This window comes from Mycteria americana, chromosome 18, assembly GCF_035582795.1.
Source record: "Mycteria americana isolate JAX WOST 10 ecotype Jacksonville Zoo and Gardens chromosome 18, USCA_MyAme_1.0, whole genome shotgun sequence".
NCBI classification, from domain to species: Eukaryota; Metazoa; Chordata; class Aves; order Ciconiiformes; family Ciconiidae; genus Mycteria; species Mycteria americana.
In genome coordinates this window covers 6884429-6904711 of record NC_134382.1, presented here as the reverse complement: position 1 = coordinate 6904711, position 20283 = coordinate 6884429, and the positions used below count along the sequence as shown (strand labels likewise).

The 20283-nt window shown below is 39.0% G+C and overlaps 1 protein-coding gene across 7 annotated transcripts in view; it reads right to left on the bottom strand.

Moving 5' to 3' along the window:
* Positions 1-20283, bottom strand: part of RERE (arginine-glutamic acid dipeptide repeats) — a 259220-nt gene that overhangs the window by 181011 nt on the left and 57926 nt on the right. For 5 of the 7 annotated variants that reach the window (XM_075520190.1, XM_075520186.1, XM_075520189.1 and 2 more), the window contains exon 2: positions 82-552. The exons of 1 other annotated variant lie outside the window; for it this stretch is intronic. In XM_075520190.1, the coding sequence (XP_075376305.1) occupies positions 82-406 (325 nt within the window). In that variant the 5' untranslated portion in view covers positions 407-552. Of the gene's footprint in view, positions 1-81; positions 553-20283 lie in introns of those variants that run through there. One more of the 7 variants, XM_075520191.1, reaches the window with a different exon arrangement.

Sequence of the window (20283 nt, the reverse complement as noted above, 5' to 3'; positions counted from 1 at the left end):
ACATTGTGCTGCCTGCTGCAGCCAACTAACTGGTAGCTCTGGTGCACAATTACTTTCAAAGGAAACATAAGAATTTCTTACCTCCAGGCCTGTATACAACATCATCCTCTGTGATAAAGGACGTTATTTCACCGTTGTCTGTTCTCTCATATCGGGACTTCTTCTTGGGTGGTTTCTTCTTGCTTTTCTTGGTGGACTCCTCTGTGGTGGCACTGTTGTTGTCATTGTCCTCATCTTCACTATGGTCACTTTCCGCATAATTCTTGGCGCCTCCTTCCAACGTACAGCTCCGTCGAGGTCGCGAGTTCTCACTCTCCCTCACCTTGTCTCTCTTGTCTCGCTCCTTATCCCGGTCTCTATCCCTGTCCTTTTCTTTGTCTTTGTCTTTTTCTTTGTCCGCTGTCATGATTCGCCACGTGCCTTCTTCTGTCCTCTCACGGCTGGGCCTCCGTGAAAGGTAGACAGTGAGCCTGGGCTTCAGTCTTCTGAATTTCTCACTCAAATCCAGGAAAAATTCAACCACTCCAACAACCCCAGCGTTTTAAAAAGGTTCTTGAAGGGGTGGGGGGGAAGAAAGAGGGGAAAAGCCCATGTTAATATTCAAAATTCTTTCAATTTCTGAAAACAAAAATTAAAACCAAAGAAAACCCCACATCCTAAAGCAATTCAGTATGGAAAACACAAGACAGTAAAATACAAGGCGGTCTGTTGAAGCATTCATAGAAATGATAACTTATGAAGTGTCTATAAAACGTTTGAACCTATCTCCATCCTCAAAAAGATCTCAACTCCTTAAAAAAATTTTGTTCACTACAGAAATATAACAACTTCTTGGATGGGAAGTGCTCACTGAGAACACATATCATTTTATACCTGAAGCTGAATAGGAAGCATGCAAGTGAAAAAAAACCACATTCAGGAAGGGACAAGTCCAAGAAAGGAAGAGTCTACAACTTTTTTCTCTCGAAGCAAATGAAAAACTTTAGCAAATGGCTGTGGTGTTTTACATCTCAACGCCACTAGCAACGGATGCCCTACAAAGCCGGTACAGAGTAAAGAATGCCATCTGGACCTCCAGGGCAATCTGTTAGGAAGTCTTCCCCCTACCCTGCTTTTCCAAAAATAGAACTAACCTGTAATCCACAGATTACAGGAATGCATTAATTGAAACCAAACCAAACCACAGCAGTTACAAGTGCACTAACAAAATCTGCTTTTCTACATATCAAAAATACAACCTCTCATGCTTGCTTTACCAATAACAGAACACATGGAGGTGGATTTTTGTAACTCATCACCTTCACACATTCAGTTTCCTGCTGGGGAATACGAAGAGAAGAGATAATCCTATGTTTTTACTTCCCTGATCATTTAACCAATACTGTTAATATGAACTGCATCTTTTCTTCCTTCAATGCAAGTTTAGGTTTAAAAAATTGGGCTTGCTGGTACAAGACTATTTGCAAGCTTGGACCTACGGGCCAGGATCCTCAAACCACAACCAAGCGCACAGAACAGTTGCCTACTGTCGTGGCTGAACCCCGTGGGCAGCTAAGCACCGCGCAGCCGCTCACTAACTCCCCGCCAGTTCCCTGCAACTGGGGTCTGGATTAATTCCCCATGAGACACTATTACAGTACCTCAGTCAAATGAAAGGTAATGAATACCAGCCCTATGCAGTTCTATCCTTTATTCTTTTGACTCAAAATCGAGTTTCCTGAAAATGTCCTTTCTATTGGTCAAATCAAAATGATCTGGACTGACAGGTTGCACGATACATCTTTGAGTGACAGCCAGCAGCACATCCATTAGCATTTTTGGTACCTTCTCTGGAAAGGCTCTAGGGAATTTGCACCGATTGAAGTATTTACAAGTGCCTTTTAATATCGCTCAACAGCAGCAGTCTGAACAGTTACAGCTACTACCAAACAAGAATCATAACATACCATTTTTTCCTGTAAATATTCGTGAAGGAAGGATATTTCAAGAAGGGTGCATCCAACATAGAAAGGTAAGTTACCTTTTTTCCCTAGTTCACCAATTCAGGATAAAGCTGAGTTTACCCACATCTAATTTGTAAGTTTTCAGGAAGCTATTATTTGGTGCAACTTGAAATTAGTCCACTGTGTAGAATGCTATAGCATGAAAGTCAGGGACCTAAGAAGATTGAATGTTCATGCATTAAGCACCTGAAACCACATTAGAGCAAGAAAAAGGCTATTTTGATTTTTAAGAAGTCAGCTGAGAAGTCAGTGATCCTGTGTATTTGAAATTTCTTCACTCTTACATGAAACTCAGACCACAATATTCTTGTCCCTGTTGACTACTACTTCCAGCAATGGAAATAGCCAAAGAGAGACAAATTGCTTTTGCTGATACAATTCAAGCTGTGGCTTGAATCTCTCGGGCATTTCCTGAATGAACCGATCATCCAGGTAGGAAATTATTCTATTTTCTTCCCTCCTTATAGCAGCTGCCATCATTCTGATAACACACAAAGGGAATCCAACAGAACTCCAGTAGAGAAGACTACAATGAATCTGTCAATTGCCAGAGAAGCTGCAGATAATAGAGATAGTAATGGTCTACAGGGACTCAGTAAGAAATGCCTTAAATTTCTAGAGACTAGGAAATTCCCCAGTAGCAAGCTTGAGTTGTTGTTTTTTTTTTTTTTTCCCTACTGGTGTTGATACAAAATTGACTTTAGAGAGTAAATAATCTATTCATTTTGAATGAAGACTAATTATTTTCCCAGGACAATCTAAGTTACAGGTAGTGGCATCTTAACCTATGCACAAGAGATCTTCATGTGTCCTTTAGAGATCACAAACTAAACGATATAAGATACACCTAAAAACTTTATTCAATTACCTCCAAGGATGGATAAAATCCAGCCACTTCTGATTATCCTTATATACTAGCCCCAGTTCTCAAAGACTCAATTTTTGAGTTAGGTACAAAAACACAAGAAACTGAAACCTAAACAAAAAGGCTGTTCTTTTCAGAGCTTTTTCCATTACTTCTTGTCTTACTTATCATATATCACTACCCTCTCCTGTTTATTAAAACTTGAATGTTGTTTACAAGTTAATTTCGGCAAACTTAAAGGAAAAAAAGCCAAGGAGCAAGTCCTTTTGTCTTGTTTTCAGTGAAGTCCAGAATGTTTCAGCAGCATCTAAGAAGCACTTGCACAGTCCAATACCATTAGGAGACAACGCAATACGGAACTCTGCTCATGTGCAGATATACATCTTAAATTTACCAGTTAGGTTTATCACCAGCATAGGTACCACTGGTTCTTATGCTCTTAGGTTATACAAGGTCCGAGTTGCACAAAATCATGATGGAAAACACTTTCTGTTCATTTCATTTTCCAGCTGCACTAACAAAGCTTAGCATATGCACAGGTAGCGACTAAATGCAATGAAGCTATAACCAAATGAATTTTTATGTTCCACCATCGCTTCTTTGACAACAGCCTTCTTAGGGCTTACAAACGCAAACAGGAAACAACTACAAATGCTTTCAGGAAACAACTCTTAAAAACAGTCCCATCTATACGCAACCTATGTATTTTCTTCAGCTCTCTCCCCTGAGCATAAAGCACTATTTTTTATGATAGAATTACCACAACTTTTATCAAGAGACTTGTTAAGCCAAGTGTCCGTAAAGAAGCTGCATCAGTTTTACTTTCCTCTCTCAAGGGTGGAAGCCTGTCTTCCAAGCGGAAGATCTCAGTATTACCATCTTTTCAACACTATAAAAGATCACACCCCTCTTCTGGCACAGCCAACTGCAGCGCAAGCACCTTCCTTTGACTGCAAAGCGCAGAATGTCCTTTTTTTTTTCCTTTTTTTAAAATAATTTCTAAGTTAAAAAAAAATAATAATCCATCCGTCACCACAATAGTTCATTATTGGGGATGGGTGGCAAACAACAGAAAAAGCAGGCTTGAAACCTGGCCAGCTACAGAGCTTTTTCCTTGAAGCCTCAAGATGAAAAGCTAAGAAGGTGCCAACCACTTCACGTCTCTAAACATAAAGGAAAAAGGAATTTAAAGTTCCTGTCTGAAGGAAAAAGAAACCAAAATCGATTCATAACTGACAGATAATTCATCCATATTAATTTTATCTGCATCCTGAAACATTCTGAGCTCCTCCTTGTGTTCTCCAAGTCTCAAGGAACCAGAGTTGTGCAAATAATTCTGAAAGAGTAGCCACAATTTCAGTGCAAGCTGCTCCTTGCCAAACTTTACTTTGAAAGTAAATTTCAGGTGAACCATTTTACACTAGTGGAGTCTGTTCAAGGGTCAACACCACATCAAAACACAGTGACCTCCATAGGGCTGGCGGGTAAATCACTTTACAAGAGTAACATACCAAATGCACTTCCCCTTACCCTATTTTTCTATTCTCATCAACACTTTTTATGGGCATTGGCAAAAACAACTTGCCAGCAGAGAGAAAATCCCCCTCCACAACCTGCCATGGAGCGCAAGAAGAGAAGCCTCCGAACGTCAAGGGCCAGAGGCTGCCGAGGAAGCACCGATGAATTCCAGTTCTCGCCATTAACGAACAAGAACAAACACTGCAGGACTTCACAGAACTCTCCCCATAACTGCAGATTTAAGTCCTTGTTGCTTCTCTCAGATTAAATTCAAAGTACTTCAGTGTTTTTATTACAAGTCCAATTATTATGGGGGGCTTTTTTTTTTTGCACAACAAAGTTCTGCATAGAGAAGTAACTTTGAATAAATAAACACTGTGAACACTATGTTCATAATGATTTCGTTTATTGTAGGGCTGTGCAAGAATTTGCGTATACCACAGTTTGCTCAGTTAGTCTGTTCCTCTATGAAATTTCCAGCTACAAATACAGCAAAATTGCCACCTCTTCCTAGCTCCTCTTTCAGGAGGAGCCATACAAAAGTAATTTTCATAGCCAATGTATTTATGAGCAGTACAGGAAGCCTCTTCATCTAATCAGAGTCTCTATCTAGTCCGACTAGCATTAAAAGGCAAGTGATGAAATCTCATCGCAAGTACTATTCAACTTTCTTACACAAACATATCACATTTCCAACACTATTTTACTAAAAAAAAAAAAATATTCAGTTTCAAAAATATTGCAGGATTAAACCAACATCATCATGAAACAATGACTACTTTTGTAGCTCCAAGAATAAAGAAGTCACAGGACCTTAAGAGCAGTTGCATCATGACTAGGAAAAAAAAAAAGGGGGAGGAAAGATACTGTTACACAACCTCAACTGTGTAGCAGTAATACAGGACTACCAGAAGATCAAAGAAAAATTGTTTTATCAGCAACCACCTAATTAACATCAAGCCATTATTACCACAGAGAAGTATTTGATAAATAATCTTTATTATTTAAGCAATGACCCAAACATGTTTTAAAGATTCCAAGATATATTTTGCCTCTAGAGTGAAATACAACATTTCCCCTTGCCACCTCCCCACTTCTTATTTACTAACACCAGAAACCAAAAGCAAATAACGATTTAGAAATAGAAGCATACACCCAATGTTTGCAAGGATCTCTTCAACCGTAAGAGCAGAAAGTATCTTACAACTGAAATACCACATCATCTAAACTTAAGCATTTGCATTTAATGTCACACGTTCTTACTTCACCCACCAACCACACTGGAACAGGAGTTCCCCAACTCCATATTCAAAAGCTATAACGTTGCCTAATCACTCTTGACCAAAATGTAAGTACTGTGAAAACATATCTGCTGACTCAACATAATTCATCAGTTACAGATGTTGTAGTGGGTTAAGCACTTTTATCATTCTATATGTAATTACACATGAATATGGAACCCATCAAACTAAGACCATCACAAAAATTACAAAAGTATTGCAAGCCTTCTTTTCTGTTCTCTAAAGTAAACAGGGATAATACATCATGTATATTGCCAAATACAGTAATCACACAGATGTTTAAATCTGGATTAGGACAGTAGAAGCAAATACACTGAAAATCTTAAGTGGTTTTTGGCAAGCTCTGCAGCTTGGGTTTCCAGTAATTTTACTCACTGGCAGCTCCTCATTCTCATTATACCAAACCACCACCCAAGCAGCTGCTTCTGTCATCATACTACAGAAAAGAAATTCAGGTTACAGCACCACAGGTTGAAGAGTATTAAACTGCCTTTGATACTGGTTTACTGCTTTTTCCACAGGGAATTTTTTAGAGATTAATCTCGGAAAAAAGTCATTTAAGCTAAAAGGGGAAGACTCACTTTACAATGGCCGAGACTGGTATACAAAGGAGTGGAAGAATAGCCCCCGACCATGCTTCGTTCAATGCAAGTTGAAAAACCCGAGGAAAAATGTTAGCTTCACCACAATCACACTCTAAGATTTTTTTTATTGTGATTTTTTTTTAACTAGAGCCTCAGGATATGTCCATTTATCCAAGTAAGTTTATTACATCCAGTATGGGATAACTTGAATGTCTGATGGCATGCTGGGTGGAGATAAATAAAGGCCCTTGTTATCTTAAACTGTTTAGAAGTCAAACATAAGCCAAAAATGTGTTTGCAGAGCTACTTGCTGAAGTCTTCTGTTCTCTGCTTTCTAGCAGAAAATGCAGACACTTACAACTTCAAATCCTATTCAAATGTTCTCACTCCTGTTAAAATGTTCAGGTCTCCAGAGATGAAGAAACAGAGGAAACCAGGACTCTGGTAGGAGACAGGAACCTTAATTTAGGAGTCTGGGCCAGACATGATGAAGGCGAGTTGGCAATAAGCGTCCCAAGTAAAGAGAAGTCTGAAAGCAGGTGCTTCACCAAGTCAGAACATTGCCCCTACAGCATTCTGCTACTTACTACGATATCCCAAGAACATTAAGTGCTCGCAAACAGTATTTTTATACGGAAAAGGTGTTTAACATTGCACAACAGTTTCTCAGAACAGTTAAAACCGTAACAACTTCAGACAAGTCTCAAGGATAACTCCTCTGCCCTCAGAAGTTCAAGAGGAACACTTCAGTGCAAACGCAGCTGGAAAGAAAAGCACCGCAGTTACAGTCCCTGCATTCCCGAAATGGTCTTTGGTGTCTTTCACCTATTTGACAGGCAACTTGTGAGCAGCATCCCCCCAGAAAGTGACACACAAAGGTCCCAGCCACCTTCCAGGACACAGGATACACACGCCTCTTATGACTAGGCCTTCTCCAGTCAAACCCAGGAGTAGCCAGGCGTTAGCTTTGACTCTCTCACTAAACCCTTCTCAGTTCCAGCCCCAAAGACAGAAAGAATGAAAGATGTCATCGTGACTATGATTATGATCTGCCCATGCATTTTCAAATGCAATCTAAAAGAAGTTAATGCCAAAGTATCTTGTGAGAAATCAAGCAGACATGATTTAACCTTTAAACTTCATTTAAAAAAAAAAAAAAACTGAAGTGCAGAACTTCATAATCATTATTTTCAACAGATCATTACCCCCCATTCACCTGGTTAAGGTTTCTTCCCAGCATTTTACATCTAGTTCAAATTAAAGTTTCATCATGTGTTCAGACACAAAAAACCTTCACATCCTCCCATCTAAGTCAGGAAAGCAGGATACTACCGCTCCCACCAGAAATGAGTTATAGCCAGACCTGGGCACTGCGAGTTCCTAACGTGGCCAAACTGCCATTACCCACTCCACACAGCTCTGCAGTTATTTGATCTGTACACCTGGAAATCATTATCAGAGCAAAAGGCATACATACCACCTCTTTGCACATTAAGTACTTAAACCTCTTAACTAGTATTAAAGAGTCAGGTTTTAAAGATAATGGGAAAGCAAGCCCAACAGAAATGCCGTGAGACTGAAACAGGAAGGCATCTAAGTATGCAGGGTAACTAAAAGTACGGAGAAGACTCCTTTTTCTTATGTAAGCCAGACAGATAAATCTTTTAACAAGATTTGTTTGGTCATGTGTTACCAGTCTTAATAAACACAACAGCACCATTCTTCTGTAAGCTTTTAGTCTCGTATTACAAGATAAAAAGGCACTGTTTTCAGCAAATGCCAGATTAAAGGAAGTATGTGCTGCAACTGCGAGAGTTCCTTCCACAGAGTTTTTCTAATTCCGATGTCAAGGAAGAATTTTAACTTTGTTTTAGTGCAAGGGATTAAATTTAAAAAAAAAAAAAAGAAAAAGAAAACAGCCCATAAAGATTCTCCCATATACTCATAAGGTTTGAAGAACTGCGTTAAGAAAGCCTTCAAGATAATTTGTGATAAGTAACCCTAATAAGACAACATTAGGAAAAGGAAATCTCAGCTGTAACAGACAGAACGAAGTGCTAAACTGCAAGTATCAAAAAGCAGCACTAGTACCGTGGTTCAAATACTCACATGCCTGCTTCAAACACACAAAAGAGTAGCTTCTATCCAGCTTCCACTTCAAAAGATCCCACCTCCTATGATAAAGCTCATTAACTGCATGAGCTCGACCTCCCTGGGGAGGCACACAGAAGTTTAACCTTTAAGTTTCAGAAAAGACTAAGAACATCTGTTACCAACTTTCTCCCACATTCTTTCCCTATCTGCCATTTGCTGTTGAAAATGCGAGTTGCAGACATGCAGAGTGACAAAGTATTTCAAGAGCTCATGCAGGATATCCCTCAGAATATTCTCCACCCCCACAATCCATTCATCATCTCAAACTGGAGAGCCGGAGCTACTAGCCTCATGGCAACACGCATCCACAAGCTGCAAACTGAAGTCAAATTCCATCAGAAGTCAGCATAGGAAGAAAAGAAAATGCAGCAAGAGCTTTATACCATTACACTTGGACAGTATTTCACACAGTTCGGAGTGAGATTTTACTGAAGATACTTGCCCCAACTTTCATAATCCAGATCCTGCCGAGTTTACCCACAGTATTTTCCAGTCAACTGCCACATACAGAGCCTAAACACAGACCTCTCCCTGCCGCTAATAGGGAAAGGAAAACGAACCCAGCTCCCGAAGGCAGCAGCAGAGAACTATCCTATCTGGCAGCATACATGGAATTGCAAGCCTGTCAATACCAGAAATTCATAGATAGTACTGGGCCTTCTGTTCCTTTAGACTTTGTATTTCAACAGAACCCAAGACTTGTGTCACATCCAACTAGACTATTCTACAACAGTGGATAGCTGCCAAAAAAAACTGAGCTTCGTGCAGTCTTTACTACTGTTGCATTACCTGTTGTGCTGTGTTCACTGTAATACTGGTTTAGTATTGCTACTCCTGCACCTGAAAAACTAGAGTGAAAGCTTGGCAGGGATGGAGTTGAGAAAAGGTTACTTCAATTAAAATGCTCTGACATGCTGCACAGTGACTTTTGTTTGGTTCTTGTTTGGCTTTTTTGGGATGCTGAAGGGAGTCAGTTCATAGTTTGAGAAAACAATCTGGAAGTGGTTTCAAAAGTTAAGGAAGACCTGGTTATGAATGTGAATGCAGCCATGACAATTCAAGTCACATTCTAACGCCAAATAAGAAAAGAAAATACAACCAACTTACATAGCCTTGAACTAGAACTCTCCCTGACTGATGTTAGTCAAAGAAAAAGAAAATATCGATAGCTAACATCTGTCTAACAACCCCACGCAGCAGTACCTGTCGCAGAATCTTAAGATGTCTTAAAAGCATTTGAGAGTTTGTAAAGCTTTGAGATCTCTGAATGAAGCAAGGTAAATATGATGAGCCTTTTATTACTTTAGGATTCATTCACTAAGTTTTCTGCAAGCTTTAGAGGATAAATGGCTTCCGAAGTTCTCACATATATACATATACACACAAAATTTTTTCATACAACATTAATGCACTGGTCAGTAAAAAAAAAGTTACTTTTCTTCCTCTATTCTCGTGGACCTCATGACTCCTCTGAGGACTGTGCCAGCCTAGTTAGTGCCTCACCAGCTTCACAGCTGAGTGGGTGCTGAAGGGGTCTGCTCCCTATTCTTGAATGCTCATGGGACTAGCCTTCTTGGAAGCACATCTGCTGATAGCCTTTTAAAAAGCTCTTGCAGGTGTCTCTCCAGTGAATGATATGCCTCTTATCAGTTGTCCTCCTTATCTCCTTCGCTGGCATTTTGAGTTTATAACACAAATATAGGACTAGAACACTTTGGCCAGTAATGGTCATTATGTGTTACATATTTACAGTCCATAGCTCTTGTAAGCCCTCTAAGTGCATGCAATTAAAAGCATATTTGTTCACTTTGAACTGCTCTCTGCTAATCATCCCCAAATGGTTCAAGAAGCTAGTGTGTAGAGAAAGAAACAAACAGGCACTGACTTCATCAGCATCTCTCAGAGCTGAGAAGTAATCATCACTTGAATAAAGGCAGACAGTTCAAGGTGTTTCTCATGACAGAGGACGACCTTTCCACCGCCCCCCACCCCATTTACCCAACTTGACCTGAGAAAAGAAAAACAAGAGATCTCCTATTTCTGAGCCATGCCTTACACCAACTATGCTCACAGCTGTCAGTTTTTAAATCACAGCCTGTATAATGCTGCATATCAGCGCTCTCCCACTGCACATTCCACCTTCACACTGATACGCCCTGACTTGGGATATTATGGCATCATTCTGAAATCCAGGTCGAGGGTCTGTTTGACAGACGAGCTATGCAGGATGACAGCTTAGATAAGACCATAAGTCCCTCTCTTCAACACAATGTTGATGCTACAAAACTTAAAGGAACAGGGGAAAAAAAAAAAAAGAGAGTGAAGGAGATTCCTCCCAGAAGCAAAGCAGGATTTCACAAGGCACAAAAATTACTTCTGCATTTATCAACACAAAATTACAGGCTATTCTGCATGTCTTCAGAGTTACATTTTCAGAGGAGGAACACGTTTTGTTTCATTTGACTCAAGAATGTTTCAAGTATCTTTAAATCTTTCCTCACAAAGCAGCCAGGTTTACCTGGCAATTGTGAGGATTTTTAAAGATTGGAGTGGTAAGGGTCTAAGAGAGCACAGTGACATTTCACTTTGTGGTATTCTGATTGGCATAGGACAGGTAGAACAACTATCTGCAAAAGGTCTTAAATTCAGTAAGTATTAAGAACAAAATTTTACAAGACAGTCAGCTTTGACCACAGATTAGACTGAAAGACCAGGGATAATATTTGGGGTGAATGTATCAGCTCCCACCTCCTCTGAAAGTGGTCAGGCAATATCTACCATATTCACAAGAGTGATCTGAGAAAATCTTTCTGAGAACACCTGCTTTTAGCAGGTTTACACATAGGTTTCCATAAGAAGTAATGTAATTCCAAGTAAGTCACAATTTCTCCCCATATTAATTCAAGAGCAGTAACATAAAATCAGTCTTAGAAAGTGTCTGTACTCCCAGTAAGATTTCCCAATTTTAACCAGATAAATTAGCTAGGCTTTCCATTCTCCCTGTTACTGTTTGGTGACGAATCTGAACAACAGCAGGGACACTGGAGCTGTCTGCACACTCATTTTGATATGAGGCTGTTAGTTTGGTCACCACCTGAAGAGTTCAGCCCTCTTTACCATGCTGTGATACACAAAACCTGGAAGACAGCCCCTGCCAAACCCCACGCCCCTTCCACCTCTCACACATGCCAAGAAGCTGCAGGGCCAAGGGGCTAGGTGGCCACTTCAAAACCAGAGAGCAACCAAGATCCAGAACTATGACCACAGCACAAAAATTCAGATCCCAGCCCAATGCATTGATCCACTCTATTAAACCATGATGCTTAGAACTCCTCTAGTCATTTAAAAAGGTGCTTTAATGGCCTCTGGAGTCATAACATATGGGAACAAACAATGATCCACAGACAGTAAATACGAAGCCATGTATTTACTTCCTTTTCTCTAAAGTCATTCAGGCTAATGTAAATGATTACTTCAATATAGGTCTGAGTAATGTAAAGTAGTTGTCCCATAACACCATTAAAAAAATAGGACTTTTTAAAAAGTCCATGTAATGTAACATAGCTCCCTCACTTTAAAAGGCTGTTAGGGGAGAAAAGGCCCAAGGGACCTGTAAAGAGCTGCTATTGTAACAAGAACTATTATCTAGGGAATTTAATGTCATTTGGAGCCAAGAAAACATCTGCATTGTAAGGCTGCTTAACAACATTTAAAACAGGAAAAAAGAGTTAAACAAGAACTTGTTATGATATACAGCAGATTATTTTGAACAGATGATACTTTTATCAGCCACAATTACTTAGCTTTCCCCTTCCAGCAACCATATCAAGCCAGAACTGGATTTGTAGGATAACTATTCAGCCCACAAAACACAGATAAGAGACAAAAAATGAGATTAGGGTGGAGAACCTAAAACAAAGGCAGTGGCAACCATTCCACTATCACCACCACAGACCAGCCATGGGACCATCCATACACCAATACGTTATGCTTTCTCCTGATAAATCATAAAGTACTGTAAAAAAAATTAATTTGCTGACAGAGGTTCCAGAAAACGACAGACTTCCAGAAGCAAAAAGGGTGAACCTTGAAAGCATGTGTATGGATCTCTTGACAGGCAAGTCTGTGGCCAAAAAAAAAAAAAAAGAAAGAAATCTGTAGTATGTTTACTAAAATAGGTAAAATACAAACATTCCCAAATGCTGTAAATTCAGACCAGGAAAACACCAACAAAGAAATCAAAGCATAAAGAGAAATCCCTGGCGTATAACAGCAACCAAGCTAACAGTAACCTTAAAGGATACTTCCATGAAACAGAAACATATGTCCATTTTACAATAGCTCTAGTTTTAAGGAGTGCATTACTATCAAAGTCACCAGTACCTCACATACCTATGCCTTCCAGTGAAGTCACTTATTTTAAGACAGACATGAGCTTTGCATAATGCTGAAAACATTCATTTGTGTGTGTTTAGTAGAATGAGACCATTACTGCTTTGCAGGCAACTGCAAATGTAAATACATCTAGAACTCCACCCACTTACAACTAATTTAAATTTCCATTCTAAATTTTATTTTAGTACCTCCATCTCTGCAACATGTCTACAAATATTTACCAAAGTGTCCTTCCCTATATGTAGATGTATATAGCTATGCTCTTCTCCATTGGATGTTTCGCTTTTAAATGGCTGAACACCCAGCTGCCCTCTCGCAATCCCTTCATCTGCTAGAAAGCCTCCAAAATATCTTCATTTAAATCACCCAAACGAAAACGAGATCAGGTTATTTTTGAAAAACCCCTCTGAGCAGCAAAGGCAAAAGCTCTGGTCTTCAGCCACGTTAACGGTTTTATTTAACTCCACACAACTGCCTGTGTATTTGAACTACTCAAAATGGAAGAATAACTGCAGGGTGGGCTCCTATGCTGAGCTGGCTGACCAGACATCTCCACTGAAATGCGGCTATAATTAAAGCAATTTCTCTCTAAAGAAAGCAGCTTCCTGAGAGTTGCAGAGACCATCTACAAGACTAACTAAAGCTATGCCACCTAAGTGCTCCATAAAATTCCACAACAGTGGAAACAAAGAAATTCTGCTCTCTTTCAGTCCTAGGAGACAAAGGGGGAAAAAGTGGTACAATGTTACCAGAATGAGCAATAGATATTAACAGGACATATTTTTTGTTGTCCACTGTTTTAAAATATTTTTCACGTAAGCATCAAGACAGATGATATTTCTGTCTAGAGAAACTGTCTTTAATTTCAGACATTGGTCTAATTTTCTCTGAGGAGCAGCTTATTTTGGTTAATGACAGAGCAGACGTCAGAATTTTCTTTCCTACAAAGCCTCTCTTCCCAGTACAGAAGCACTGTTGTAATCATGAGATTAAGTGTGCTTATTCATGTGTGAAATGCAGGCTTGATCTGTCTCATATTATAGACTGTCTACGCAAATGGTCAGCATATTCTTCACAATTCCATAATACTTAACAACTGAAATGTATTAAAATTACAGCTCACTTCCTTTATTGCATTTACAGAAAACAGTAACAAATACTTACTATTTAAAGGAGTAAAACCTGACTAGTGGAAGTATGACCTTTGATCTTTACTCTTTAGCTACATGAGCAGGTTCTGCTATGAGACAGCAGGAATATTATTCAAAAAGCAAACATACACGATACTGTGTGCAAGAACGAATAAGCAGAAGCACAAAGTCGTGAGACGGAGGTGTCTTGTTTAAATATAAGTTTGCAGTAAACCTATGCAACAGCTAATTATCTTTCTATATCCTTGCTAAAGATTTCAAAACACATGTTAAAAGGTATTTGCAAAAAGGGTCTGTATTTCAAGAGATCATACGATCTCTTGTATGACCTTAAGTGATCAAAAACCAAAGCTGTCGATATTGGCATTTGACTTCCAACGTATTTTCATCCCAAAAATAGAGCTAGGTGTCTTTTAGACATCTATGAATATGTCCAACCTGCCCAAAGTCACGCTGAGACCCTGGGAGTCCTGCAATAGCCTGTCTCCAGACTATACTCATAGGACTCAGCAAGAAAGAAAGCATACACTCACCTCCTCCCCTCAACCTCATCTCTACCACTCTAAGGAAAAAAAAAAAAAATCTACACTGCTTATGCATACAGGTATATCACAACAAAATTTGTTACTATCCAAAGTCCCTGACTATCTTCCTGCCTCTTCAAATAGTAAGGACTTAAATCACCACTTAATATTAAGGCACAATTCCCTTGTTCCATGTGTAACATTGTGCAATTGTAATGCTTCATTTCATTTTAATCAGAAGGGGCCAGCTTATTCCCATACCATCACCAGCTAAGACAGAATGTGTAAGATAACAAATGGCAGTGAACAGGTAATTAGGAAATATTCCATCTCTTGATGTCATAAGTTTTTAAATACAAGAGAGAAATGACACAAATCCCACAGATTTGTTTTTGACAAATAGCAAGGAAAATTCTAAGATGTAGGTTAACGCATAGGATCATGAAGTAGAACAGATTAACAAAAACCACTGTCTATAGTCATTTTTAGATTATTCTTTGTAAGTTAGGAAAGCAATAACATTTGCTCCAGCACCAGCAAGTAACTTCTACTACAACTCTCCTAGTACAACTGAACCAGTGACAACCAAAGCACTGCGGACCTGAGAAAGCCACAGCAAGGAAACAATAGCAGTCCTGCTCAGTTCCTACAGCCACCACCACCTGCAACACTGGAAAGTTCTTTGCAAGTTCACGTAGGCAAACAGAGACTGTATTTAGACCACATTAAACAGCCCAGGGAACTCACCTACACACTCTTCTTGCCAGTTTCCATACTACACATGAATACCAGATTTCTCATTTGCATCCAGTATGACTTCTCACCGTACAAGTTTCCGTAAGTTTTTTTCCTTTAAGTCTGGTTCACTTTTCTGGAAATCAGTGAGCTTGCTTCTTAAAAATAAATAAATAAATAGATGTACATAGTATCAAAGATAACAGAAAAATTCACCTTCTTCATAGCCATGTTACTGCTCCTGGGCAGCAACCAGTTGAATTCCTCATTAGATTTGAAGCACTGGTTTTGAAAAAAGGCCCAGTTCACAGGACTCCCGCGTTAGGTGTTTCTATGCTATACATTATGTTTCAAACAGCAGTCTCTCTCTGCTCCAAGAACGATTGCATCAGTAATCTGCTGGCCCCTGCTAATGAACCCCTTTGAAAGGGACTTTGTAACTGGTCGAGTCTTTCATGAGAAGAGGAAGACGACATTAAGAAATGCTCCAAGTGATTAGTCTGCTTCTAATCTAAACCAGGAGGAAGTATTTTAACACTGCATGAAATAACTTCTGACTTTGGTCACGCTCCAGACGTTAATATAATTTCCACTTTCAGTACTCTCAGTAGATACTCTTAACTATTGTATGACTAAAGAGGTTGAATCTCATGTAACAGGATGAGGCAATATAGTTTTAATAATGTATTTAGGTCTGATCTTGTAAGTTGCTGAGAGCAATGTTGCAAAATCAGACCGTAAGCCATTACGTGTAGAGTAACCAATGCAAACGATTGTTAAGCCCCACATGAAATTCGGTAGCCTCATTCACATTACAATACCACCACATCTCATCATTCGCCACCAATAGTAATCGGGAGATGGCAGACGTACTACAACAAAAGCTTAATTTTTGTGGCCTTGTGCCTTGCCCTCCTTAAATCCAGGACTACTTATCCTTTGTGTACTGAATGACACATTCCTCACAAAAAGAGGCCTGAAACATTTAAAGAGAAGAATAAGCACATGAAAAAAAAAAAAAAAAACCAAAGGAAGATATCCTTAGCTTTCATAATTACGTGCTAATACCCCATGACATGCAAATTAAGACCACACAAGCCACGTATCACACTGAAAATACCTTCAAAACGGAGGTTATTTTTCCTAAATGAAGCAGTATGAAATTCCTAACACTATTTTCAAGGTAAAGTTTTAAGGTTAGACACCAGTAACAGCTCTGAAACAACGTTAAAAGATTACTAAAACTGTTTGCAGTCCATAGTGGACAAGACACTAGGCTAAGCAGAGCACCATCAACTGTTCACAGCAGTGTTTAATCAACCTGTGACCAAGGCATGTCTTTTTAAGACTTCCTTTATTCCTACAGTAATATAAACTAGGATTACCATATTTCCCTTGTTCTTTCAAATAAAAGCCTGAGGTGATCCTTTAGCAACCCAAGACAGCAAAACAAATCAACACTATTTATTATAAATATGATGCAATAAAGTTTGGCTTGTAAAAACATACCTTTGAAGATTCTTGTCTATGAAGTTTCCACCCTTTACCGCACATGAGCATTCAGCAACTAAACAAGTAGGAGTTTAGAAGGATGTCATGTCACAAAGTTTTTTCCTGAAACACTAACCTAATCAGGAGCTGACTTAAGAGCTACTTTCAAAATACTACAGAGGAAAATTCACCAAGTGCCATTTACCCAAGCAACTGGGACCTAATTAAATCTATCCAACACTTCAGGGATTAGCCTGTTTTCTCCTACAGTCCCGTAGCCTCTCCCATGAGATAACATATACAGCTATGGTGAGATTTATTATGTGCTGACTAGTTCTTAACATATGCTGAATTATCCTCTGGCCTGTGAATCAGAATGAACTCTGCTATAAGTGACACTTCAAAACAATTACGTAACGATTTTTTATTCAGAATATGAAATAAATTTTTATGTATAGCATTTTAGTATCAAATGGCATTGATAGGGCCAAGAAAGAACAAGATAAACTCCTACAGGAGGATATTTATCAAGCTCTCAGCCCAATAGCAAAGTGGAAAACTCCTCATGAGTTTTCAGTAGTGCTATGCGTATTCTTTCTTTGTCCATTACTTCCTAGAGAGGTATAACTTCACTCACACGCCTCACAGTTTAAAAATACTCCCACAAATTAATAGCCTTTTTGGAAAGGGAAAACAAAAACACCACCACCCCCAAACAAAGCAAAAACCAGAGCAAGAGTTCTGAGAAAAAAAAAAAATCCCTATTTAATTCCAGACAAAAAAAACCAACCACAAAAAAAAACACCACACAACCACTGTTTTCCTCACATATTAAGACCTATGCTTCAAACAAAAATAAATTTAAGTCGTCACATTCACAATTTAGGCTGTAAGAGGCAGGAAAAGTTTCAAACATGTCCTAAAGATAATCACAGGGAAAGTTTCTATTATTCATCATCTGTCGACATACTTATCTACAGGACTAAATCACTTGTTTATCTGCTTAAGAAGGAGAGTTAATATATTTTAGAACTTCCATGAAAGCAAACTCAAAACAAACTTAAGGTACTGGTGCATTTCAAATGTTCAAACTGCATTTAAGTCAATTTTGAAGAAAATGACACCAGTGTTTATAAAGCACGTCTGGCCTGGTTGGAGTTTCCTTGAACTCCAAGACATCCAGAACAGCAATGCAAAAAACACACTGCAGAATCTCATGCTTAGTTTAATATTTTCAATGGGTTTTTCAGCTGCGTCAGCTGTCTTTAGGAACCTCAATAAAGACGTAGGAACACAGAAGAGGTAGCCTTATGCGTGGTGCACTCTTTAGCTTGCAGCAGAATAACTGAGGTATTCTTCTGAAGCAGCCTGGTAAGGACTTGATTTTTCCACTATGAAAAAGCCTATGATAGAAACCGAACATACCAGTTTAGCTTAAAGTCATGGCATTGTCCTACTGCCAGAGAGTCCGTTCACACTATTTTAATAAAGCTCATACAGGTTTGCATGCGCAGAGGTGCTGTCTTACCTACCTTATGCTAAGCTTCCGCTTCTGCCATGCCAGAGGGCTTTGCACTGAGATCCAGGCGAGATGCTCGTGCCACCACCACAGCACCAAGAGGAACGTGGCAGCCAGTAACCCCCACCCCAGCTCACGGAGCAGCTCAGGCTGGCCGCCTCTTGGAGCTCTCTTGCGAGACCCACATCAACTTCACACTACACATCACAGCATGGGTTTCAGAATAGAGAACGACCTCAGAATTTTATTCACCTGACATACAATGCTTATAGTTTATCTCCAACAACAATTCTCTATCATCAAATTGAGCTGAGAGATGTGTACTGAGCAAAGATTTTGCCATCAGAAATTTTGTAGTGCTCCTGAAATCCTAAACCATTGTTGAACTCCCACATGACTGTTACAGAACAAGACAGTTATATTTACCTTTGGCATCTCAGATACCACAGTATGTCCTCAGAAGAACAGCACTCAGCCAAAAGCACGGAGTCAATAAAACTTTATGCCAAAATATAACTTTATACAGCAGCATTTGTTAAAAAAAGTCAAACTCTCAAGTTCAGCTTTAGCTTCATTCTAATATATATTCATCTTTAGAATGAATATAGAATTCATCTTTATATGAATTCTTTATATGAATATATGAATTCATCTTTAGAATGAATTAGAATGAAATTCCTATTTAGAAAATATATACATCTTTAGCTTCATTCTAATATATATTACTGAATCCGTGCTTTAAAAATCCACAAGAACTGCTTTTACCAACTAAGAGCTTGCACATCTTTCTAGGGCAAACTTCAGACAATTAGTCCCTCAAACGCAGACTCCGAGTCTCAAGTACCAGCAGACAAAAGTGGCACGATACAGGAGGGTACCACAGGCACCTGGCCACCCTCATTATGGCCCTGCTGGAAGAAAAGCCAAGGTGGTGCCTGTAATCGGGGCACACCGCTGAATTCCAGTAAATCAGCAACTGCCTCACAAGCAGCTAAACCATCCTTCCAGTAGGGAGGGGACTTCCAAAGGAAGCACAGGTAAAACAATCCCAAGGTAAACTGTTCCTAGTTGCAATTTAGAAGTTGTAGCTATACTTATTTTTCACATTAACAATATTTTAGTCACAACTTGTATCACTCAGCCACAGATCTCACTTGTGCACAAAGTCAAGTTAGGCTAAAACTTTTTTTTTATTATTTTTTTCAGTATTAAAAAATTCACATTGATATTCCCCATGTGCTGGAGCATTTGATCATGTGCTACTTGAGTTAAAAGTAGAGCATCATGTCTGGTTTTTTCCAAACACCACCTTTCCTTATGTCAGGGCTACACAGAAATACCTTCCCAACAGATGAAGTTGCAACAACTACAGCCATTCATGAAAGAATTCTTTCAGTTTAGGCCAGAACATACTTCAAATTCCCTTAGCAACAGTGGCATGTACTATTGTAAAGAGAACAGAGCCAAGGTGAAATATTATCAAGAACTGAAAAACCTCACAGAAAACCTATACAAACAGATGGCATAATTTGTTTTTTTAAATGCTACTTAGCATTTACAGCTGGAAGTGGCAAATATCTAACATGCTTTGAATATGCAAATTATAAGATCAACACAAAAGAGGACAATGCAATTTCTTTTAAAGACAGGCAGTCATAATGTTGAAACAGACTGCAACCAATTTTCATACACTATTCATAATTACTTTATTACACTGTGAAAGGGTAATCAGTTTCCAAATGATCTAATAACCTTGGGCTGCTCTTAACTCTTTTATACCAGTCTTAAGTACAAGCACAGGCTAGGTCTCCAACCTTAAGCCAATTACAATAGTTTAATATTAAACACACGGGTTAGATGTGTTCTTCCTCACATACTCTCATACAAACCAGCATACAAGATTACCTAAGAGCAGTCAATTAATACGCAGGAACTGCTATATATATTAAAAAAAAAAATTCCATTCCCAGCCCTAAATCTCAGAGGGATAGCTTTATTATCAGGAAAGGAAAATCTGATTTTTGGCTCCTTTGTTAGATTTCA